General features: G+C 41.6%; 1 protein-coding gene across 4 annotated transcripts in view; it reads right to left on the bottom strand.

Moving 5' to 3' along the window:
- FHIT (fragile histidine triad) overlaps positions 1 to 25,722 on the bottom strand; it is a 552,831-nt gene that overhangs the window by 80,586 nt on the left and 446,523 nt on the right. For all 4 annotated transcript variants that reach the window (XM_027640694.1, XM_027640696.1, XM_027640695.1 and 1 more), the window contains one exon: positions 3,898 to 3,966. In XM_027640694.1, the coding sequence (XP_027496495.1) occupies positions 3,898 to 3,966 (69 nt within the window). The remainder of the gene's footprint in view (positions 1 to 3,897; positions 3,967 to 25,722) is intronic.

Raw genomic sequence — 25,722 nt, forward strand, 5'->3', positions numbered from 1 at the left:
AGCCTCAAAATTAACTTATTGAGGTCAGCACTCATAACAGTAGTGCAGACTTTTGATTGAGTCTTCCTTTCTGAGAAAGCCCCATACTCTCTGGCCCAGTACAGCTATTACCTGCCAACCTAAAGGATGATGAATGTTATTTATATTGCAGTAATGGCTAACCACTCAGTGGAGACCAGGGACAGGCTGTGCTATGGACTTTTCAAACACTCACTGAATGAGGGCTGCCCAAAAACGCCTGAAACTGCTGAGACATTTCAGGATAATGTTCTTGAACGCCTTGGACATGATGACCTCCAACAACTCTGCAGTACTTGTGCTGACTGCAACAACACAGGGGCCTGTTCTACAGTAAAGATGTTCTTGAGTCATAAAAATTCTTATCAGTCACTGCTACATGCTGTCATGATAGCAAGCAATTACTTGAGAGGAGGCTTTTAAGTTCCTGGATGAATAAATGTAAAATATTAATCTATTTCAAACCAAACAGAAAACATAGGGGTATAAAGAGTTATTCTAATGAATAGTTCTCCTAATATTTAGCTGCTAAAGTTTTGCTGTCCAAGATATAAAGTTGATTAATGAATAAAAACTAGTCAAGATGTAGATGGGAAAAGTAATCCTGAAACAGTAAAACATGAAGGGCCTGATTCTATAAAAGAAACCCTGTAAGACCAATTTAACTTTGTCATGTGCAAACTTGCACGATTAGGCTTCAAACAACTGCAGAAAAATGTAAGAACTGATAAACTATAGCTTTAGCTTTCCGCTACAGCGAGCCCAGAGGGTAGATAGCTGACACTTCCCATGAAATACCCTCTCAAGAAACAGCCCTGCAAAGATGCAGAGGAAGTACATCTAAAACATTCAGTGCAGATGTGTTTTTCACTTTTAATCATTCTCTTTGTATCTTAGAAAAATCACACAGTGACTTCTTTCGTATGCACTGAGGTACAGAATCCTAAAATATTAAGTGATGAATTCTACCAAGAATGCCTTAGAGATGGTGCTGAGGAATAAGTGTCAGCTCCTCTTTCACCCCTTCTACAATTAATATTCCAGTACTATAATTCTAAAATACATTCAGAAATCAGCAGACATTTGTATCTATCAGAAACTTTATTAAAATACAAGTGCTAAGAATACCTTACCTTTAATTATACTCTTTACACTTAAAAGTTGCTTTAGACAAGGCTGTGTCAGAGCTTCATAGCCAAAAGCCTGAAGATATCAGAGCCCAATAAACAGATTAAGCAGGGATTAACCTGAAATGCTTTTTTCTGTCTTTTCCATCAGATGAGTGGTCACTCCAATACCAACTGGGAGAAATTAAGCACACAGTAAGAGACTGCAAGTACTTTCTAGCTGTCTCAACTCTAGAAGTCTCCTGAGAGGGCTGATGTCTCAACATCTGGGCATTCCTTTCACTGTCAGACACTCAGAGCAATGGGATTTATCAGCAATCTGCCGAGCATATACAGATGACAACTGCAGAGCTTGGAGAGCTCAAAGGCATTTGCAGATAGAAAGGGGTTTGCAACAGACATGTGGAGCCAGAGCCGAGACCCAGAGCCTGTGAAAATTATTCCCAGTAGCTGTAAAGCCTTTAGCTGCAGTAGTTAAACCAGGCACCACAACATGCAGAATTTAGCCTGGGTGCACTTTACAATTAAATAAACTGTTTGAGAGAGGCTGAGCAGCCTCCACATCACATATTACAAGGAAAAGGATGCTGGGATAATGCTGGAAGGTGGTCTTTGCTGCCTAAACTACACCACCACCGTCACTCAAATACATGGAAATGAAGTGTTGTTTATAAACAGGTTTGGGATGGCCAATGCATTTAAAGCTCTCTCCAGAACCCACATCTCACCTAATGGTACTTAATGCCTCACAGATTTTGCACCACCACGATTCACGTATATTCCTAAACCTTTAATGTATCTCCTTGAAAAGGGATATGATTTCTTGGTATAACACAGAGATGCATTATATCAAAAGATTTTCCCTGTATTGATATAAACTCCAAATAATTTTCCAAAGACAGCTTTATTTTTAATAATTTGTCCCTTTCACATTTTTCAGAATAGCTTTATTCACTTATCATAGCAAATTGCTTAAGTTCCTCCATCCTCCAATGCAGCCAGTGACAGAACTTCACAACAAACTTTTTATAGCAGCAAATGTGTTTTTGTTTCCCTGGCATCCTAAAAAAAAAGGAATCTTTCTTCAGCTACAGTCTGTACAAAAGCATAAGTTAGCTCTCTGGTGTTCAAGAATAGCTGGTTAGACTCTGAGGCTGCAAAAGATATATTATCACATCTGTGTCTAAATATTTATGCTTCCTATGTCTGCTAAAAGCAACACCTACAATTGCTATAACTGAAAATGACAAGATTAAAAAATATTTTTCACCAATTTGTCACCCTTTTGCATTTAACAACACTAAAGATACAGTGCAGTTCATTAACAGAGTTTTGCCTGTTTCTGTTTAGCTATAACAAGGGAGAAATAAATGTGTTAAACAAGAAGTAAATGGAATTGTAAACACGACAAAAATAGAAACAGATTTTGTGGGGTAGTACGGCATGAAAAACTGCTTAACACATGTGAAAAGGAAAAATCATAGAATCATAGAATCATTTAGGTGGAAAACACCTGTAAGATCATTGAATCCACCATTAACCCAGCACTGCCAAGCTCACCACTAACCCCTGTTCTTGAGAGCCACAAATGCACGTTCTTTAAATACCTACAGAGGTGATGACACCATCACTTCCCTGAAAAGCTTGTTCCAATGCCTGACAACCCTTTTGGTGTTAACTTCCAAGTTGTCTCACTCAACTGCCTTTAACCATAGCAGCAGATAAGATGGCCACCCTTTATTTCCATGGGATTTCCTTGCCCAGCAGGTTCATTATAAGGTTTTACCTTAGGGTTCCCAGGCACTACACTTGATATAACTGCCAGTAATAAACTTTTTTCCACTATTTTTGCGTATTTAAGTAATTGAAAAACTTTAAATTGTGCTACCATTTCTTTGTGAGTGGGGAGTTGCCATCATGCATATATGACAAAGGCAAAAATACAAAAGCAGAAAATGTCATGAATTCTCCTTCAAGCAGATAGTATTGCAGTAGCACTGAACAAGTTTATATTAATTACTTTCAGAAGGATAAGGAGATGTCATATTTCAGATAGAGGATTCTACCAAAACCACTAAGAACAATCCGTAAATTTAACAATAGTGAGATTTTTTCATAGAATCATTGTGATAGCTGTCAAGCTGGGAAAAGCTTTTTGTAATGCCAGTACAATTGTTCATTTAAACAAAAGCTAGTAATTCAGTCACACTGGAACAGCTCACATGCCCAGCTCTGGCGTACAATCTGCACACAGGCAGATCCATATGCATAGCTGCCCTTTAGTTTTCATATTTGGGGCTACAATGTGATTTGTCCAGACCTGAGCAGAGCCCCACAAAAATCAGGCCAGAAGGCAATTTGTGGTTGAGTTATAACAAGCCACCTGTGTTTTTCCTTGTTGGAAGTGGGAGGTTTGGCACCCCAGGTTAGCAGCTGGTGTAAGACACACTCTCTGCAACCAGGCTAACCATGTGGTCATTCTTTTTCCCTGAGCCCTCAAAATAAGGGAGCACAACTATTTGTAGAGATGTCACCTTGCTCTGTGTGCAGTGACAGACTGAAGTACCAAAGGTGTCAACTGTATCCTTCCTCAGAGAGTGAGCTCACAAGAAAATCCCAGTATAGGTTTTTGCAAGTAATAAAGACCCAGAGACCCCATTAACTACCTCCACCCAAGGCAAGGCCTTGATCATTAAGGTGATTTACTAACAGCAAAACCAACTCTGTAGAAGAAATAAAGTGTAACTCTTACCTCCTCGTAGACATCATCATTCCTGCTGAAGTCCCCAGCCCTCCTTGGAAGCACATGGACATGAACATGCTAAAAACGTGAAAAAAAATAATGGTGATTATCAGGTTCATGACTTTGTTTTCTGGATTGTCAGCATTATTCTCAACACACACAAGTAACCACACACAGGATCCCACAGCATTATTTTCAGAGGTAAACACATTAACCCAGTCCATAACTGTATCTCGACTCTTTGGAGAATATAAAAGATGAAAAACACGAGAAAGCAGCTCTGCTGTATTATATGAGCTGCAGAGTGAAACACCAGGAAGTTTAGAGGCTCTGTGGAATTATTCACAGTCGTCAGTCAGAGATGTATTTAGCCAGAGGTTTGCAATGACAATGTCCCTCGGAGAGATGCATGAGGTGTCTTCAGAACTGACAAGAATAAGAAGGTGCTGGTGATGGGATGTGGTGGAGGGCCCGTGTGGGCAGCCTGGGCTCAGGGCTGTGCTCACAGCCTGGGGGACAGAGAAGCCCAGGGGACACCACAGAGACCATGCAGGTAGAAAGGCTGACAGAACAGGACACTCCCCAGGCTGTGCAGCACAGCCTTTCACAAGGTTAAAAAGCTTAAATTGCCTGAACACAACAAACTGAAGCCCCCAGGGGCACGTGGCCTGTGCTGTGGACACACCCCTGCAGGGACATGGACTCCAGAGCACCAGGCGGCCCCAAACCTGCGAGGCACAAGGATTAGCAGTCCAGTTTTTCAGAGCCTGAAGCATAAGCATCCCTCTCCTGATGGCAGGGCCATGGCTCAGGGGGCAGCAGAGCTGAGGACTATGAGCTGCACAGGCAGCTTTGGGTTACCCAGCATGGGAAGGGCGAAGTATTTTTGTCACAAGTGCTGATGAGATATGGGGAAAACAAACAACACTGTGGACAGGAACACAAATATATGACTTGCCACCTTGATGTTATATTATTACTATTACCATTTTTTTTCCTGACACTCTCTTTATACCATAAAGAAAGGGTAATTCAAGATCCTCAAGACTCAAACTCTACTAGGAAATCAAACAAACAGTCATCCATCTGCTTCTCTGCAGTAAGTTCAACTACTACATTGCAAAGCATTCTTTTACCTTTTTTCCTTTCTCTTTCACTCTCTTTTGAGAAAAGGAAAAACAACAACAAAGAATAATTCTTCAGGGAAAAAGCCCCCCAACACCTCAATGAGGAGAGGCAGCAAATAATCTGAGTGGCAGATCACATTTATGGATCTCCAGGTCTTTTTAGATGGTGCCTAAATCCTTAAAAAAAACAGAGAAAGAAAGAAAGAAAAAAAAGAACAGCACCAAATGGTTTGCATAGAATTTAGATAGCTTGCACCTGATTCAATTTGATGATGTAGAAATCAGCTGAAATTCCTGCACCTCATTGAAACATTCTCAAAACATGGCTTAAGTCTATAATGAAATTTGAAATGAAAAAGATTTTATTGGGCTATTTGTAAGAAAATTCAAACACACCTATATTGTGTTAGCTTCAATCCACAAAAACATCTGCTCAGTGAATAAAATGAAATCACAAGGATGTCTCAGTTAATGAAATATGCTGAATACCACACTTTTTCTTTTTTCCTCAGCTTTACCCTAGAAACCAAATATGTGATTTCTTATCATTACCCACAGCTTTCAGTGTATTCAGCCTAGAGATGAGGGTGATTCTTGAGGGTCAGAAACTGTGTTTTTGAGTAATACATCAGTGATAGTGTTCTGATAGTGTATTATACTAATATATCATGAGAGCGAAAGTGCTCTTGTGATGTATGAGTGCAATGTATCATCTGAACATCACTGCTCTCATGATGCATTGCTCAAAATCACAAGGCAACTTTAAAGATGGTCTTCAGTAGCCCTAGGCCTGAAATTTTGCTTTTGGACGGACTTTCAAGAAAAATAAAAGTGAAGATTAAAATTTGCAGTGGTACTGTAAAATTTCACTACTGTCTCACACCTGTTTCTCACATGGTTCTCATTAGATTTTAAATTTATTCATAAAAACAGAGTCAGTTCATCTGACAGTCATTTTCTTTCTTTTCTGCTACAAGGAATGACAGTTTTGCTACAAATATCAGTTTACAGGAATTTCTCTTGATGATATATATGAAATCTAACACTAGCTATCAACAACCACATTCCCCATAAGTTTAGTCGCCTTTAAGAGCAATTTTTATCTCCGTTGCAGAATGTTCCAGGATGCACACAGGAGAAGATCTGTACACCCCTGATAATTTGGAATCTCAGAAAACACTCAGGGATGTAGCCCAAAGCTCAGTGCAGAGACACTGCACTGCAGATGCACAGACCAGCACAGCAGGTAATGAATGAGCCTAATGTGATCTTCTACCCAAAATGGGCTTATGTGATCAGCGTGAAAAAAAAAAGAAAAAAAAAGTGTTTATGGCAGCATATGGACCACTTGGCACCAGTGGGGACATTCTCAGGGGTTAGTCACCTTTACTACATGCATTATGTTCTCACACACTGCCGGGCTGCACAGCAAAATCCATCAACTGTATCAGAAAACAAATGAATATTCCCAAAGTTTGAGGTAAGAACGATCAATTTAAAAGAGAGCAATTTTTTCCAGATACCTTTTTTTTTCCCCCCCTCCCTTCTGTGCATGAAACATAAATAAATATCTGGATTCTCCCCACTGTTTGTGCAATAGAAACAAATAGGACCAGCAATAGTGTCTCAAGTAGTTTCCTTCTCTTCAGCTTTACAAAGAAATACGAGTAGCACAGAGCAGTGGCTACCAGGTAATCAGAAACACTGAACAAGGGGACTTCACACCTTTTCTAATCTGCCTTTCAGCTTCTGGCCTTCCCAACTCAGAGAGGCTGATATTTTGATTCATTAGGAGTTCTTTAATCGATCCTTTTTACTCCTTAGTACTATTTGTTACTGATAAAGCCTCAATCCACCAAGGCACTTAAGCACCAGCTCGATTTCCAATGTGTGAATTGGTTCAGTGGGAGTATGCACGTTATGTACATGTGTCAGTGTTTTGCATCCACTGCTGGATACAGGGAGGTCTCCCCAGCTGGCAGTAGCAAAAATAACTTCAAGGTGCCTGCAAATTAAAGTTGCTTCCTTCCATTTTGTTTTCCAGGCAAAACAAAAACCTTCAGCATCCAAAAACCCCCACATTTGCAATTGACTGAAATGTGTCAGTAAATACAAACAAAATACTGGGTAGCTTTTTTTTTTTTAAACAAACAAAGAGATTTAGGCAAATCTTCAGTGCTTGAAGAGAAAAAAAATCTAAACGTTGCCCAAAATTATCAAAATTAAGTATTTCAGGGCTTTTTTCCCCCATTATTGTGGGTAACCTCTTGCCTGGTGGGCAGCAGGCAGCCCCATCACATTCCAGCAGGCTGTATTCAATCACTGTTGATGGCATTTCATTTTTTTCCTTAAGAATTGCTTTCCCCTCATTTTGCATTATTTTGATTAATAAGCAAGAAAAGCAACATACAACAGCCAAGACATTTACATTAATGGACCAATCAATATCACCCACACCAGGGTAGAAGAATGCAGACACACACTTGCACTGCTCAGCGTTAGCTCCATTCCCTCCTCTTGCCAGGCACTGATGGAGGACGGTGCGTGGGGTCACAGGATAAGGGACACTGGGTGTGACAACATGAGGACACAGCAGTGTGTCCCCAGGTGGGAGACACCGTGTGAGTTAAAGATGCCTGAGCCCCACGAGATGCTTCTGATACTGGGGACAAGATTTCCAGCCAGGGATGTCCAGAACAGCAGTAGCTGGAAGGAGGCTGTGGGAACTGAATTTTATAGGATGTTCAAAATTGAAATGATTAGACTGACAGTCTTCTATGGCTGGAACTACAGCTCCCTCTGCTTCCTGGTGGCTGCCACATTATAAATAAAATCTCAGTTCGAGAAACTCCTCATAGTGAGAACTATCACATGATGCAAATCAAGACCTTTATACCCAGAATGACAAGACCATTAGAAAATGTACTGCAAGGAACAAATCTGTAGTGCCATGGGGAACTCACGAGCCAAAGCCAGCGTGTGATATCTCTGACCTCCCACTGCAGCGAGAGGATGCTCTGCTCGAGCCCTGCAACATTCCCATGAGGACTGTGGGAACAAGGGGCTGCCTGTGGGCACTCTGGAGCACACTCATCCCACCACTGCCAGAATATGGCCACAGCACAGGCATTACACATCTAACATCGCTCTCCAGTGAACCAGGGCTGCAGAATGCTCAGAAAAGTCTCAGCCAAAAAAACTGGAGCCTGTGTGTTGTGGAAAAACATACATTCAGGTAAGGTGAGTTCTGCTCCAGCACTCAAGGCCATGCAGAAAGCAATGTTCCTGGTTATGGCTGGGTTTATATACTGAATTATGGTCGAATAACCAATGTGTCACCACTGCACTGGATGTAAAGTGAAAATACTAGACAAAAATAGACAGTGAAGGAGATTTCCTGGGTAGACCAGAATAGTGAAGAGCAGATGACCCTGCCACACAACACTGGGGAGGACATGGATGTTGCCTGCAATAATTCATGAACATTATGTTGTGTGTACTCAGCTGCTGTGCTGGTTAGCAGAGCAACAAAGCTCAGCTTCCAGCAGAAAGGGAGATAATAGCCTGTACAAGAGCTCCTCAGCACACACCCAGGGTCTATTAGCAATAAATGTGGCTATGGGATGAATACATAAAAACTGGCAAAGGGTCACGCAACCCTGAGGACATGGGTGCTGCCAAAAACTTGGCAAAGGAAGGGCTGTTCCCCCTTACACCTGCAAAAGCAATACGTGGCTGAGCTGTGCCTTCACACAGCAAAACCAGATGCCTTTCAGCACCTTAATCCTTTCCCTTGTTACTTTTCATTCTTACTATGGAGATGAAGCTTGGCAGTCGTGGGCTTCCATGGTCTCATGGTGCAGCAAGGTCAGGAAAGGCCATGATCTGGGGCACAGAGGGACATCAGGGCCAGGAAGAGTAAACTCCAGTGTCCTTGCTGCTGTTGTATTCAGGCAGGAGGAAGGATAGGAAGGGCATTAGTGGCTGCAGGCAGCAAGACTTACTAGCCAGGAGACCCCCATCAGCCAGTTTGCTGGAAAAAAGGATGGTGGTTTTCAGATAAGACCTTGCTTGCTGCTAAGTCCCCTGTCCATTACAGAGACATGGGCTTCCTACGGGAGCCTGTGATAATGCTTCTTCTAAACTACCAGATTAACTGTAGAAATTCCAAACTAATAACCATTCTCCAAGTAAGACTGTTAGTGGGCGATAAAGAAAATCAACCATAATACAGAGATAGCCACATGAAAAATAGGGCAATTTTGTCCTCCCTGTAAACTGGGCTTCCATGGAGCCCTTGTTTGCTATTCTTGATTAACTGCTCAATTATCCCTGTTACAGAATTATTCCATGGAAAGCCCTGCCTGTATATCCACAGCTCGTTAACAGAAAGCGCTCCCTCTGCTGTCCCCGAAAATCCAGCGCGTCACCCAGACACAGCACACTTGGTACAGTCCCTCTTTCTAGGCAATGAAAGCCCATTTCCAGGGCCCTTGACCTGCAGGTCCTGGCAAAGACATCTTCATGGGAAAGCAATTCCTATTCACTGAGTATTTACAAGTTCTTGACGCTTTTCCGAGTCCTGTATTGGGTTGGGATGCAGTAACAAATTAAAATATAAAAAAGTTCTATCCAAAATTACGAAAATAAAGGGTTTTGGTCAATGAAAACACTCAGTTTTCACAGCCTTCAAAATTATTGCCAGAATGAAAACTATTTTTATTCCCATTTCCAGGAGTTATAAATTACACAAAGACAGACCATTTTAAAGGACCTAATTTTTATAAAACAATAAAACATGACCGGAAACTTCTTGAAATAATTTATTTTCTTCAAAAATGCCCCATTTCTAGGAATCAGCACTTTCTTTTCCAGCTTCACTAAATCCTCATGCACGAGGCTGTACAGACACATAGCATCTCCTCACCAGCTGGCAGCTCTGCCATGCTGGAGGTGAGGATTGCTCCAAACACAAGGAGGCTGCATGAACTGACACACGCTTCTGACACCTTTGCTTTGGCCCTGGTTTGTTAAAACACAAAGCTGAGGTTTGCTTTCCTGCCATCATGAGAACCATAAGGATGTGACACAGGTGGAAGGGAGCAGCACAGACTGGCAGACTGGAGAGCAGGATGTGCAGAGGGACAGAGAGGTGATTGGAAGGGAACGACAGGGAAATTCACATCTGTCTCAGAAATCCCAGGGCAGCAGCAGAGGAAGCATCAGAGAAGTGCATTGGGAATGGACTAGAAGAGCCACTGGAGAACAGGGAGGGCTGAAGCTACTGATAGAACAAAGATAGCAGTTGAAATTCTGAGAATCAAAAATGTTGTGCAGAAAGAGTGCAAAGAACAAGAAACAAGAAACAAGAAACTGGAACAAGTCTTGGGAGAGAAGGTCACCAAGGCTGTCCACATGCAGGAGCGTGATGGTCCTTTCATGAGACACTTGTGTACATCTGAATCACACGGAGCTGTACATATACCATTAGAAGGAAAAATAAAGCTTTGCAATGATCCCTACCAACATTGATGCCATGGATTTGCCTGTGCAAGAGTAAGTATCAAGATACTTGCTCAGCACAGAAAACATGTACTTTGGAAAGCAACAAAATGGAGAGAATTTGCAAATATATCAGAAACCAAACCAAGTGGGGGACTTGCAGCAGAGTACATCTTCAAACATGTAGATTGAGAAATGTGCAGATTCAGCATTCTCAATAAATAATGCATAGGTCAACTGCTATGAAGTTTTAAAGACATGAGCTGCAGATGAGCTAGAAAAGGGATGTACACCTAATGAAAACAAGGACAGAAATATTTTTAAACCTGCTTGAGATCTGTAGCTATAACTTCCATGGCTGAAGGCAACTTTAGTTAACACCTTCCTCTCAGCTCCAAACCCAAAAAACCTGGCATAATAATGAAGGAAATAAGCATGTTGGTTGGAGGTGTTGATCCAAATGTACCTCTCTTGGATATCTCTTAAGAGATCCTCTGAAATGCAGCAAATGAATAAACTAAATGGACATAAAGGTAGGATGGTGCTTCTGAACTGGGTATTTCCTGACTCTAGCAATGAAGGTCCATGCACGACTCAGGCCAAGGACCACCATGAACTCCTCCTACTTGCCCTATCATAGTATAGATCATAGTATAGATTGGGTTGGAAAAGACCTCCAAGATCATCAAGTCCAACCCCTGATCCAACTCCAATTACTATATCATGGCACTAAGGGCCACGTCCAATCTCTTTTTAAAAACCTCCAGGGATGGTGAATCCACCACCTCTCTGGGTAGGCCGTTCCAATGCCTGATAACCCTCTCTGTAAAGAATTTCTTCCTAACATCTAACCTAAACCTCCCCTGGCAGAGCTTGAGCCCATGTCCCCTTGTCCTATTGTTGGTTGCCTGGGAGAAGAGACCAACCCCCACCTGGCTATAACCTCCCTTCAGGTAGTTGAAGAGAGTGATGAGGTCGCCTCTAAGCCTTCTCTTCTCCAGACTGAACAACCCCAGCTCTCTCAGCCTCTCCTCATAGGACTTGTGCTCCAGTCCCTTCACCAGCCTCGTTGCTCTTCTTTGGACCCGCTCCAGCACCTCAATATCCTTCCTGAACTGAGGGGCCCAGAGCTGAACACAATACTCCAGGTGTGGCCTCACCAATGCAGAGTACAGGGGAAGGATCACTTCCCTGCTCCTGCTGGCCACACTGTTCTTGATGCAGGCCTTATTCAGTGTCCATCCCCTCCCCAGCACCTACAGCGGATGGGATGGACAGACCTGCAGGGTCGTCAACCACTGTTCTCTGGGAATCAGTAGGAAGAACAACACCTCGGTCCAACCAAGGACCATGATGGGGAAATTGCTACACTGTGTTTCCTGGATTATGTATCAGGGACACAATGATCAGAGCACTGTGAGACCTGCACAGCATCTTCTGTTCCCTGAATACCAAAGAACTGCAAAACCAACCTGACACCCTGGCAGCCCCCAGCCATTTTATAGATAGGAAGGGTGATGCCCAGACCAACGAAGGAACCTCCAAAGTTACTCAGGAAGGTGGTGCGTGCTTAGGGACAGCTGGAGAGCACCTGCCTTGAGGTCATGTGTCTTTGCCCAGGTTTTTTTGTGCAAATTTGGTGTTGCTGAGACGCAAATGAAAAGAAATTGCATTTCCCCTCACCTCTGATCTTTACTTAAGCCTTGATAAATGCATATTGTTTGAACGCTTGTGATATGTATAATTAGGGTTCTGTAATTTATGTTTCAATAAAGTGTTCTATAATAAACATTTACCTCTCTGTGAATAAACATTTAAATGAAGCTCCTAATGGGGGTTACACGTTTTGAAGCAGTTCACGGCTTTGCCGAAGTCTCTCCCTATACTTAATGAGAGTCATTTCCATAATCTGTGCATTATTGCTTAAGCCTCCCTTTAGGAATATTTTACAAAGTAAAATTGTGTGAAATATTATCAGCCAAAAGAGAAAATGCTAAGAGGATTATCAAATTGTCCCGTTAAAGGGACAGCACAAACTTTCATTTCCCCCCTGAGATGCCAACACTGTAATTATGTAGAATGTGCTTACTAATCATCACACCGGTGTGTTATTACTGGGCTTTCCCCACAGAGACCCAGTCTAAATTAAAAGGATGGGAGACCCTTGAAAGGTCTGATATGAAGGGCAATATAACACTAATTTACTTTCTGATATTAATGAGAGGAAGGATCAAATCCCCAGGCAAATCTTGGAGATGTCGAGAAACATCCGGCTGTGTCAGAGTGTGCTGAGTGCTGTTCTGTACAAAGTTATGTACAGCTTCTCCCACAACGGGGCCCTACAGCCCCACAATTAATATCTAGGGTCTCATCCCCATTTTGCTGAAACTTCCACCCATTTTCTTACTGACTCCAGTAATGGTAGGACTCAGCCTCCCAGATGAGATATAAAATACACTAAGGTCGAGGGAAAGATTGTTGTTGGAATACAGAGGGTTTTTAATTCTCTGGAGTATCTGCAATGATACAAACACCTGTAAGATATTTCTTCCATATGTCTGAGTACATTTGAGGAGAGCATAAAACTGAAATATATCTTCTCTGCACTAGCAGGGAATAAGAGCATTATAGCAGCAATGGCCCACTCCCCCTTTAATGCAGGGAGTAGAGGAGAAGAAGAGAAGATAAATCGGGAATGGATGTGGCAGGGGGAAGACAAGCCTTACATACCAGTTACCCTTATTCTGAGAGGGAAATCATTATCTCTAACTTCTGTGGCTATTTCGTGGCCTTTTTAGACAACTGTTGCAACCTCTTCTAGAATCATAACATAGTTACTGCATAATTAAAATACTGTCTCTGTCTCCCCTTTAATTAGATAAAGATGTGTATTGGGTTGCTGTGGCAAGGTTTTGGCGAGGGGGATCAGGACCGAAGTTGAGCCCAAGAAAAAAGGAGGGGTGGGAGAAAGGTGGGTTTTAAGATTTTATTTTTCATTACCCTACTCTGATTTAATTGGTAATAAATTAAACTAATTATCCCAGTTGAGGTCTGGTTTGCCCATGAGGGTAATTGGTGAGTGCTCTTTCCCTGCCTTTACTGTGACCTACAAGCCTTTGTATATATTTTCTCTCCCCTGTCCAACTGAGGAGGGGAGTGATAGAGGGACTTTGGTGGGTACTTGGCATCCAGCCAGGGCAAACCCACCACAAGATGGAAGAGAGGTGCTACTGCAAGGAGAAAGAAATGGTTTCTGGTGACGGTAATGTGACCAAGCTCATAACTTCCTGCAGAGAATGAAATGCATTCAAGCCACAGCGCTTCTCATCACAGTATCTATCAGTGCTAAAGGAGATTTCCAAGGCTCTGTGTCAGTACTGAGGCATTTTATACCCTTAAGAATACATTTCTCAAGAACTAGAAAATATCTCTGTGCATACCTACAGCACTCACTAGCCTGTATTTAGTTCTTTATAATATTAAAATTATATATAGCAGCTATGGGCTCCAAAACATGGGCTGTTTCCCTGTTTTACTGTCGAATGTGCACATTCATCACTAAGGTTTAGCTGCTTCAGTTAAACCTTTTAAATGTAAATTATTTTCTGTTATAAAAAGCTGATTGTGGGAGTTTTAGTATTTCAAAGGTGGTAATTTATGTGACTGGAACAAAATAAAACATTCAACAAAAACAGAACTTTACTTGATCAGAAACACTTTTATGTTTCAGAATAGTTTTTTTCATAATTTCCTCCTGCAGCAGTGGCCTCTGTCTTTCAATTAGGTTGAAACAGAAGATCTTATATAAAACCATAATTTAACATCATTTGCATATGTGTCATTTCACAACTTCTTCACCTCTCATTTAAAGTAATTTAAGGTGTCATGAACCAATGCCTAAATCCCTTATGCAGCTGCTCAGCTGTTCACCCCTCAACAGTACAGAGATATCTCTGGGACAGTGGGGAAGCAGTACCAGACTCCAAAAAACCCACCTTCTCCATTGTTACCTCAAACCATTTCAAGGGCATACCAGTGAGGGAGCTGAGAATCAAGAAAGCAGATTTTCAGCATATAGTGTATGACTGCAGGTCATTTTCTTTGACTTACTTCCCTCATTCACTGTTGAATTTGGAATACAAAATGGTTTTATGAAAGTAAACAGCCTCCTTGGAAATCAGACTTCAATAGGGTACCTACAACATGACCCAAAAGGGACTGAAATCCCTGCAATGGCTGTGGGTTCAGGCCTGGCAGAGCACCAACATTGACACCTTTGAAGAGACAACAACCTGTACAAGCTAACATTCTCCCAGGCCACCAGTGCAAAAGTACTTTCATTCTTGTCTTCCCAAATAACTAGGATTTTTCTTACCATCTTTCACAAGATCCAGCCCTGCTCCAGTTCCCTTTCTGCTCAAGCCAGTGGCAACACTCTTACGAACTTCAGCTTAATTCCGTTGTGATTTGATGAAATCCAGGAAGCAGATGTGCTCATAACGGCAATGGATACATAACAGCATGTCCACAAACTTCACAATAAAATAATATACATTACCTTGCCTTTATTCACTGTGTAATATTTTGAAATCAGGTTAGAAAAGGTACCAAGGTCCCTATCTCAAAAACTTTGTTTTAACTTCTCGAAGTACTTCTTTTGTAGGCCCTTGTGTGGGCTGTGCACCATTTGCACAGCTCCTACCTAAATGTGGTGAATGGCTGCAAGGCCAGCACTGACAAACACAGAGAAATGCATCTTCCATTGGCTGTTTGCTAAAACAAGAACTCGATTGTTTTAACTTACCAATTTAATTACAGAAATGTATTATTGATTTAATCTTTCTTCATATTCATGAGCTGGCTAAAGAGAAGAGTGAACTGTTCTGCTTAGTACACTTTCACCTTGATAAGCATGAATTACCCTCGTTGGGAAAGAAGTTATTTCAAAATTGTTTAAATCCACAAAATCCTTTCAACAGGGAACTCTGGTGGATTTGTGATGCACGCTGGCGTTTGCCAGGAACCCAGCTGAAACCACCAGACTTGCTGTCCTGGAGACCTTTCAACAGACAGTTTGTCCAAATGGACTTTGACTGTGACGAGCAGGGCCATATGGGCAGAAGGGTAGCAGAGGTGAACAGTCTGTGATTACGTCCCTAAGTCATTTAACCTTCAGAATTACGATTCCACACACTCTGCCACCCAACAGGAGGCTGTACAAGCAGGTGAAAAGATAGATGTCTATTCTTAATGACTGTTTAGGAGACTGCTGAGCTCTGGTCTGTGCCCATGTTGATTCAGTTCATTAATGTAATTAACCAACAATCAATCTTTTTAAATTAGTTACACAAAAACAGCTACAGCCAGATCAACTCACATGAAAGTTAGGTCACGCTCCATTTCTGCATGATTTAACATCCACACTGGAACAGAATACAGGGCATGGAAGCATCAGAAACTGGAGCCAAATTCATTTGAAGCCCTACAACTTAATTAAAGTGTGCAAAACCTGTGCAGCTGGCTTGGTCTTATTTATATGGCTTTCCATGTTTGCACCTCAACACCTTGGCAATATAAAAACTGCTCAAAGAAAGAAAGAAAGGAAGAAAGAAAAAAAGCAAGAAAGAAGTTCTTCTAGGAAATATTAGGAGTGAAGGAATTTAAATAAATTTAAACATTGTAACTTTATGCAGGGTTTGAAACTGTGCCCTAACAGCAGCCTCATGACTCACCAGTGGCTGTTCATAGAATGAAATGAAAACAGAAGGAGTTGAGGTTGCTATTAGTGTCTGTTCCCTTTCCATGGACTAGGAAAAGACTAGCAGAGCAACCTGGGTTTTCACTGAACACAAAGGTTACCTGTGAGAGGTTACAGCACAGTTCCATCATCAGCCTTGAATGCTGATCTGCTGTCCTGGGATCAGAGCTGAGCAGCTTACAACTCAGGCTCACAACCTGCCTCCCTCTGTCTCTCTTCTTTGAGGGCTGGGAAAGGATTTGTTTAGCCTAAACCAGGTGCAATGTGTTCTCCAGGAGTGATTTCAAGGGGTTGCTAAGGTGATCAAATCCTGCCCTTACTCCCCTTCCAGCCCTGTGCTGATGGGATGAGGCGCGAACAGCAGCGCTGCAGAGTCTGGCTCAGACCAAACAGACCACATCGTACAGATGTGCCCTGTTTGCACCAGTCTGAGAGCTGATCTTGGGAGAAGCGGCTCAGGCACCTCCAGATTGTGTCTCCACAAGGCTGAGGAAGGCTGTGGGGGAAGTGCTGCCCCCACATCACCAGCAGGTTAATGGGCGGCTCTGCCTGGCGGGCACGGAGCATCTGCGAGCTCGGTGTGGGTGCACTGTCGGCCTGGTTTGACACTAATAGACAATTTCTTTCCCAACCCTTTAAGCTGAACCTGAACTAAACTGCTTTCAATTTCCCCAAAAGGCCAAGTACGCAACTTTGCCTTATGCTTGTCCATTAAGAGAGCATCTGGCTTCTTTTAATCCCTTGCACTAACTGAGTTGATCCGATTGCTTCCACTGTAGACATTGCAATGCAGATATTGCTGCTGAATGACTGCCATGAAACTGGGATCCTTCTCCTAAATCCACCATGAAACAGATGGGCAAAGGCCCCCATGCAAAGCACTGCTGCAGGAGAGCAGTGCCTGGGCTGGGAGTCTGGAAAGGGCTGAGCACATGCCATGAAGTGCTGAGCAATTTCCTCAGCACCTTCCCCGCAGTTCGACAGAACAGCCACTGAAGGCTGCAGCATCAGACCCACAGATTCCCTTTAAATGAAGAGTGAAACACTGACCCAATTTCCAGTTCTGTGAAATCAGGTGACTGGGCTGGTGCAGCAGAAAAGAAGGAGTGGGAATTGGGGCAGATGGGGAAGGATCCCCGTTCAAGTTTCATTTTGAAAGCTGGGTGTGAATTAGCATGACTGGAGGAAAAAAAATAAACCAAGTCTAGGAGACTGAGGAGCAATATACAACCTGTCACCTAACACTCCCCACCCTCTGCAGTTGTTTCTGCCAGAAAACCACCAGAGCAGGTGCCTCCAGAAATGAAACTGAAGCAGACGTAAGTGAATTTAAAACTAATAACAGCAAGAAACTTTAATGAAACTCTCTCTGACTAGCTAGAGCAGTTTTTCTCATATAGGATTTTCTGGAGCTTTCATAACTCTGCACTCAAAAACCACCCTAAAAAGTTGCAGGCAGCATATTATCACTTTGTGCCTCTGTGTGAACACACATGCATCTTTCCTGCAGCATACCAATAACAGCAAAAAGAGAGCAGATCATCTTGGCAAATTCTTTAGTCATTACCAGAATGATCTCCATTTTTTTGGTATATGCAACTCTATGTCATTTCTCTATGATATAAATACTGCTAACTGCAACTGGGCTGCTTCTGTAGCTGAAGGACCAGGTTACAGGAGCTGGGGGACTGGAGATCTTGCCCCAGGAGAAGCTCCCAGTTTGGTCTGGATCTGCCTCACTCCACAAGCTGAGCAGGTAGCCTGAGTTATCCATGGTTTTAGTATCCAACATTGCTGCCGGAGTCAAAAGCAGGCTGCAATGCACCAGGAATACAAAATAGGGACCTAGAGGGCAGGCAAAACTTTCATAAATTCAGTTCATCTACCAACATCGAAAGAATTAGTAATCAGAGAATGAAAGCCTCAGAAGTGTTAACATTAATTCTACTCTGCTACAAACCACGTGGCTAACACCATGACACCTTACCATTTACTGAGGGAGAGCTATTTATTTATGTAACCTATAGCTCACATTTAAATAATTAGTCTGCCTGATAAATTTTAAAACTTGCAATCTGTGTGCCACGTTTGCATAAGCACAGCATATTTAATGCAGGTACGATTGTTTAACACCTCCAGCATCACATTAAAGAGTTTCATATAATTAGCAGAGTTAGCCACTCCAAATTTCAGGCCACTTACACATTAAAAAAAAAAAAAAAAAAAAGGTGCTAGTTGTACAGTGTGAAGCTGCTGCTCCAGAAATGGAGCCTGCACTCCTAACAAGGGATGTTCAGAGTATGTGCTGCCTAGGAATAAGCAAATGGGGTCAGCTAAGACTGGACTTGATCCAAAGTTCCCCTCAAACCTTCTGTTATCTCCAAGAGTCTGAAGCTCCCCAGATCAGTCTTTGGTTTTCTTTTAGCTCTCCAGGAGCAAAGGCCTGAATTTAAGAGGTGCCAACTGCTCATTCCTCTCTTCAGCACCAGAAGCTCAGTGCTCCCCTATAGCCAGAACACCACCCACAGGACTGTGGAGCAGAGATCAGAGTTTTTAAATGAGGCAACGTTTCTAGAAGGTGAAGGGCAACGCTCCTGGGGGCCTATTCTGGATGCAGTAGTTCTGACTCTCCAACAAGCAGCAGCAACAGGAATTACACAGGGATACAACTAACGAGCTCTACTTGCTCCCCAGCAGAATGGCCCCTGCTTCCAGGAGGTGCATCGGGGATGAGCTTGATCCTTGTTGCTATGATTTGGACATAGTCAAGCAAGCAAAGCCTCAGCTGTGTGAATCATACCATGGCAGTCTCTCAGCATCTCAGCAGATTAAGAATGCAATAAATACAAAACCTTGTAGCTCAGGCTGTAAACATAAAAATAAAACTGAATTTCAGCTTAAAAATTAATCAGTGGAGGAAGCTGAGGTGAGAGCTATGCTCTTAGAGGGTGGATGCCATTGGCATTCCTACTACATCAAAATTTGCTAAACAACATGAACAGAACTAGCCTGTATTTTAGAACTTAAGGTGTGCAAAGCAACAATTAGAGTGCAAGGTGATACGCTGAAAATCAAATCACAAATTCAGCCATTATAAATGTTCACTTTAGAGCTTTCCTTTAGACAACTCATCTGAAAAAAAGGCCAAAATAAGTCTGTTTATTTTCATCTTTGGTAACTGTTGCTCTTAAGCCAGATCATCAAACATCTGAATTTAAAGCCAAATTTCTAAACTCACTCTGCAACACCCAGCAACTGACATCAACACATCTTGTCAGATTTTCAAAGCACTTCAATGCTCAGTACACTTCAAAGAAATTAGCCACCTGCATTATTGCCAATCAGTTCTGAAAACCCTGTTTCATCTATGTTAAGCTCTCATGAAAACTTCTACCTGTATGTCTTTTCCAAATGGTGTTTAGGCACTTCAGAAGCTATTCTTTGATTATGTTAGAGACACGTCAAGGCCCTTTTCACAGGGAATTATTTTCTAGTTCAATCTATCCAAAACTGTAAAGCAACTGGGATCAATCCTCATGCCTGTTTATCAAAAATCTTCTATCATCACAGGACGTTAATCTCAGAGAAGTAAAATGAAGACAAACTTAAAAATAGCACTATGCAGACTCCTACATTGGTACCTCAGTTGCCAGGAACATTTACCTCTATATCATAGAAAACTCAGTCAAGCAAATAAACACCTTCTTGCTACTGCTGCAGAAAAGGAAAAAAGACCAATATATATTAAAAGAACCATGATAACTCTGGAAAAATAAGTTCTTATCGGGTGATAAGAATATATTCTCCAGGGAGAACTGCCACAAGCGACAGTGATTCTTAGCAGGAGGTGTGGGAAAGCACCACATGGTACTATCAGGGACATAAAATATTCTTTTATTGGCTCAAAGAGAGCACAAGAAGATGAAGACGGGGGTGAAATATTCCATATCCTTAGGCATGAGAAAGGAAGAAGTCCATATTTGCAAGTCCAAGGAAAGAAGATGCCTTTGGGGAAGCACCACACAAAACATGGCCTGGGAAAAAAGGACTTTCTTTCTCCAGAAAGAAAAAAAAAAACCAACAAACTGCACTGAATTAAGTTACACCAAAATCCTCATCTGAACAGGCATTTTAAGGGGAAGTTTTTTCCCAACTTTTCTTAAGAACTTGAAAATAACTTAAAGAAATCCCCCTGCCTCTATTTCTACGAGCAAGCAACCTCTCCATTTTGTACTTCTCCAAGCAGAGAAACAGATCCCTGCAAGCTCCACAAGAGGGAAAAGGTGGGGAAATACAGGAGAGAAAGCACAGACAAACCTTGTCTTTGGCTCCTAAGGGAGGTTGTTCCCCCAGAGAAACAGGTACTGTCCTTCCAAGGAATGAGGACTCAGGGAGCAAGTGAGGTCTTGATGGGACTGCAGCAGGACAATGAGCAAGGCTGAGACCATCCAACCCGTGGCAGTGCAACTGTGTGAGGTTCAACAGTGAGGAACATTTCATTGTCATGAATCATTTCTCATGTCGAATCAAAGCCAGAATAAATATAAAAGTGTAGGCTGAGAAATCATCCTTTGTAATCTGCAGCTCACAAAACCCAGCCATCCAAAGGGGTATTCCAAAACACCTCCTGGAGCTGTGTTTGACAAAACCTCTGCATTTCTGAAATGCTAATCAGGGCAGAATTAGCTTATGGGGAAATACCAACTTAGATGAGGACAGGAAGCCGGCAGCAGATTACAGCCTGTAAAGGTTTAAATAGACTTGTTAACATCTGCTTAGGGTAAACTATAATTAAGAAATCTCCTTTCTTTGTTTGGGGGTTTGAGAGTTTTGTTTGTTTGGGGTTTTGTCTTTGCTAGTTTTCTGCCTTTCCAGTTCTGACAATGAATTTCGTATCAGGACCCTGGGGAAGCAGAGCAGACTTTCAGCATTCACAATCAGCAGAAGCAGAAGATCATGGCAATGGAAAGGCACTTTAGTCCCACAGTTGTTACATTCTTTCAGAAGATTCACCTTATGAATACAAATCTCTAAAAACTCTCTTGGCTTGTGGATTTACTTTTTCAGGCACCTAAATCTGCACAAGTCACTGTTGCTCAGTTGACCATACTTGTTCTGCTACCTCACTCAGTTAGAAAACCAGTTAAAGAAATCAATTCCTTCCATGTGTATAGGCAGTTAAAAGCAGGTGTCCAAATTACACAACCCTAACTTGATCCCTTATTTCCTTCAAAAGTATGGAGTAAATCAAAACTAACGAGTAGGGTAATAGCTTTCATAGTGCCCAAATAAATTTCAGATGGAAGATTTAGAAAGGCAGATTTTTTTTGACCACCCTGACCAAAGGATATGTATTTGATAACCAGAAAGCACATCTTGGAGGGATAGTGGCTGATGACAGAAAAACAGGCCACAGGTTCACCCAGACAATGTAAAATGAGCATTTGGTTTTGGTAGGTTAAAGTAGACCTTTCTAAGCAATTTTTTAGGGGCTACTTTGGCTTTAGACTGTTGAACATAATAGCTGCTTTTAGCATAAGGAGTGGGACGGATCTGTTTGTCAGGGAGCAACTTGATGGGAGAGACGAGAGGACATCATAACATGAATACCTAAACGTAAATTCCAGCCTTTTCCTGGAGGCAAAAGGAAAACAGAACAAAAGTGAAAAAGGCTAGGAAAAAACCCATAAGATCCAGAGTAATACTACAGGACTCAGTGATTAAACTGGGCTGGCAAAAGCAAGGTATCTGCATCTAAATTTAGCTCCCTAAATGATTGGTTTGATTTTCTGAGGTGATGAATGCCCGCAGCTCCTGTCGACTTCAGGTGCCCACATTTGAAATGTTTGGCCTTTAGTCTTCAACTCGAACTAATTGAAGGATTTAACATTTCAAAGCTAAGGGGGTTTATCCAATCCAAAGTGCCATAAAGCTGCAGTTCCTAGGCATGAGAGATATGACACTCGAGCAACTTAAAGGCAAAGCAGGAGAAGAAAGATGATTATTCCCCAAAGTGCATACACTTGAAAGACAGGCTAATGAGTTCTCAAATGACATAATTTAATCCCAGTGCTTCTCAAATACAATGCTGGAGTTTTCCCATCCTCAGCCATTACAGAGTGCATATGGAAATTTTAACTGTACTTCTCCTGCCTTTTGAAATACAGAAGAAATGTGCCACTCAGTTAAGTTCCCCCTGAGCTGCATAATAGATCAAATTAGCCAACAACAACCCTGCACCACAGCCAGGTAGAAAAGCAAGCCAGAGGGATGCAGTCCTCCTAAAGAGCAGAGACACACTTTCAAAGTGATCCACGGCCCAACAAGCCCTGAAAAAAAACCTGTAAAAGAGCATCGCCAGGGGGCGTGACACGCTTAGAGAGGGGATACTGGCACAAGCGATCCTACTGAGTATTAGGTCCTCAAGGTGCTCACACCAGGGATGAGCAGGTTTTCAAGAAAGCCTTGTAGGTTATTTAGCATCCAGTTCAACAGCTGCAGTGTACACTGGGTGTTTTCATAACGGGGCTATTCCTAGGAGACTCTGCCTACCAGGATCCCCACTGGCTTTGAACCAGCTTTACTCTGGAAAATTAAATTTACATCAGTTTATATGATGATAAGCAATACAGCATAGATGCTTAATTATCAGTTAAAACATTTAGTCAAAGGCAAGAACAGTGAAAATACTGTTTTAAGATAAAGGTGATAACATGCCAAGCTCAAGAGAGAGTTCCAGCAGCAGACTGAGGTTAAGTGAGGCTTTCTGCAATATGGTCCTTGCCCTATCTGGTAGAGACATTTGAGAAAGCACAGTAAATTATGCATAAAACTCGTTACAAGAAAAATGTTAAGGATAAACCCATGGATAAGGTTATCAAACACCACTTTATAGAAGTGAACTTATCCTTGTCTCTGCCAAAATTTTGTACTGGCTTGGAAAGTCATCTCGGCCAGAACATCTCACAGTTGGTCACCTTCTGGGCATCCACATGAAACACGCTGGACTGGTCTGCAGAAATCCTGAGCAATGACAAGTTCAACTGTAGTCTCTAAGAGCCATGAGCTGAATCTGTCATTTAAGTTGCTAAGTATGCAAAAGAAATCAAGCTCCTAAGCTGTCACCCAAAGAGAATGAGCATTACTTAAAGTATAAAATATATGTATTAATGCTTCAGAGACATTCAGATACTCTGCTGAGAGGCTCTGTGTGAAAGCTCAGAGGACATTAATAACCTTGTATTCAGGGCAGAGTTTGGATGGCATCTGGAACTTCACACTGAACGATGCAGATAAAAATAAACACTCGATCTTGTCCACCCTGCGCACAGAATAAAGTAGCAGCTTGTGATCAGTTCTTTAAGACTGTATCACATTCATGTTCCAAATTAAACCTACACAGGCAGCCTTAATTCTGCCTTTTCCTAATCCTTCAGAGTTTAATTTTACAGTTCTAACTTTCTTTAAACATAGTACTTTTTGCACATCACTAATAATTCACCCATCTCTGGCAAGAATGATTTGCATCCAGTATATGAGCACAGCAAATCCTAATGGAATGATCCCATGAATCATAACATAGCATTAGATTTAATTGCTATATTCATTAAATAAGAACATTGGATTTTTTTTTTAAATTAGAAAATTTGAGGTGCTATCAAGTAAGATTAAACTAATCAGATAAGATTTAACTGAATATGTAACTTATATAAATAACATTTTATGCAGTGCTCAAATCTAGCTCAATTTTAATTTGATTTAGGACACCAATATCAAACTTTCAGCTTTCAGATTTGTTTCAGTTAATCTCATGCTAGCTTTAAGAAGTTGAGTTTAATAACGATTGCATTGATATCATATTGATTTCTTTTCCTGTTACAGATGGTGCTTTCTGAGCAATACCGCTACTACTCCAAAGAAAACACAAAAGGTGGGCAGGATTTGTTGCAAAGGTGTCTGCTTATACAATGTAGAGTGGAGGATCAACTTTGTAGAGATGTTTCTGGGGCATGTGATTGCAATTCTCACCTATGTGCAAAGTTGCAGGATGAAGGTCCTACGGTGACAGCAGGAGTAGGACAAGGGGGCTGCTGGTGCACATCTGTACAAAACAATCCTTGTGTTTCTCACCTCTCCTAAACAGAGCTAATAAACATGTGCCCTTAATAAACAAGCACCATTTCAACAACTCTGACAAGCTCTTGCTTCTCTTTTGTGAAAGTTCAACAGCTGCCTACCCTTCATGAACAACTGTTACAAAAATAAAAGGATGCAGAGACCTGCAACATGCTGTCACACAAACAGAACAAACAACTGGAAGTGCCCAGAAATGAGAACACAGAAGCAGGGTGTTTCCATTATCTAGTGGGTATTAAAAGCCATCTGCAGACTACAGAAATTACACTGGAATTAAATGGACAAACAGTGTAACTGAGTAACATTGGACCACCTGAGCAGCATGAAAATCAGCAGTATAAACTGAGCAGCCCATTTGGGCAAGATACAGAAAAACAGGGGGTGTTTTGCAAAGGGAATTGTAATAAGCCAAGTGTGAAGCAATCTTCGACTGAATCCCTTTTGTAGTTGCAGGCAAAGACACTTGACAGAGAACTTCAGAAGCATTAAACAAATGTTATCTCCAAGTCTGAAGAACCAAGAAGGCATCAAACAGTTACAAGAGTCACAACTGAAAACACTCTCAAGATCATCACCAGCACAATGGGGGCAGAAAGCACCATAAAGAGAAACAAATAGGCAGCTTGGTAACTGAAGTAAAAGCTGTATAGTTTGTTTTATGCCGATTTAGACTTTTGTAATTCATATCAGAGAAAGGATGTGGCTTTTAGTAATGCTGAGCAGTTGAAAGCAAGCTCAAGGACATATTCCTGCTAAACCTCCCTTGTTTACACACTCCTTGCAGGCACAGTCAACAGCAGCATACACAGTCAGGCCTACTATCTTTGTAATGCAAAAAGATGCCCTTCTTTATTTCAGCACTTCCTAAGCTTTTCCATAGTGTTTAAATTGCATATTCAGATACAGACATTTGTAATTTCAGTAGATCCATCTGCTCTTCTTAAGTACCATTACCTGTGCTCTCCCCTTTTGATCCAGCTATGCCATTCTTAAAAAGAACCAATCAAACAACCAACAAAACTCTAATAATTTTCAATTTTTATGCCAATTTTATGTATCATCAAAACATAAATGTAAAATCTGAACAAATCCAAAGATGTTAACACTGTTTCTTCACTATTAGAATCCCTGCATTCCTGGCGTAGTATTAACAGACAGGTAGAGGGTATTTGAGGAAATCTGAATGCTGATTATGGTTTTTTCTCTTTCCTAATATATGTAGCAACAGAGCACCTCGTTAGCACACACTCTGTTACCGTAGTTTATCAACACACTTACAAAAAAAAAGCCTTGGGAAATATTGCCAGATTA

The sequence above is a fragment of the Corapipo altera genome, unplaced genomic scaffold (assembly GCF_003945725.1).
Source record: "Corapipo altera isolate COAL_440 unplaced genomic scaffold, ASM394572v1 55, whole genome shotgun sequence".
Classification (NCBI taxonomy): domain Eukaryota; kingdom Metazoa; phylum Chordata; class Aves; order Passeriformes; family Pipridae; genus Corapipo; species Corapipo altera.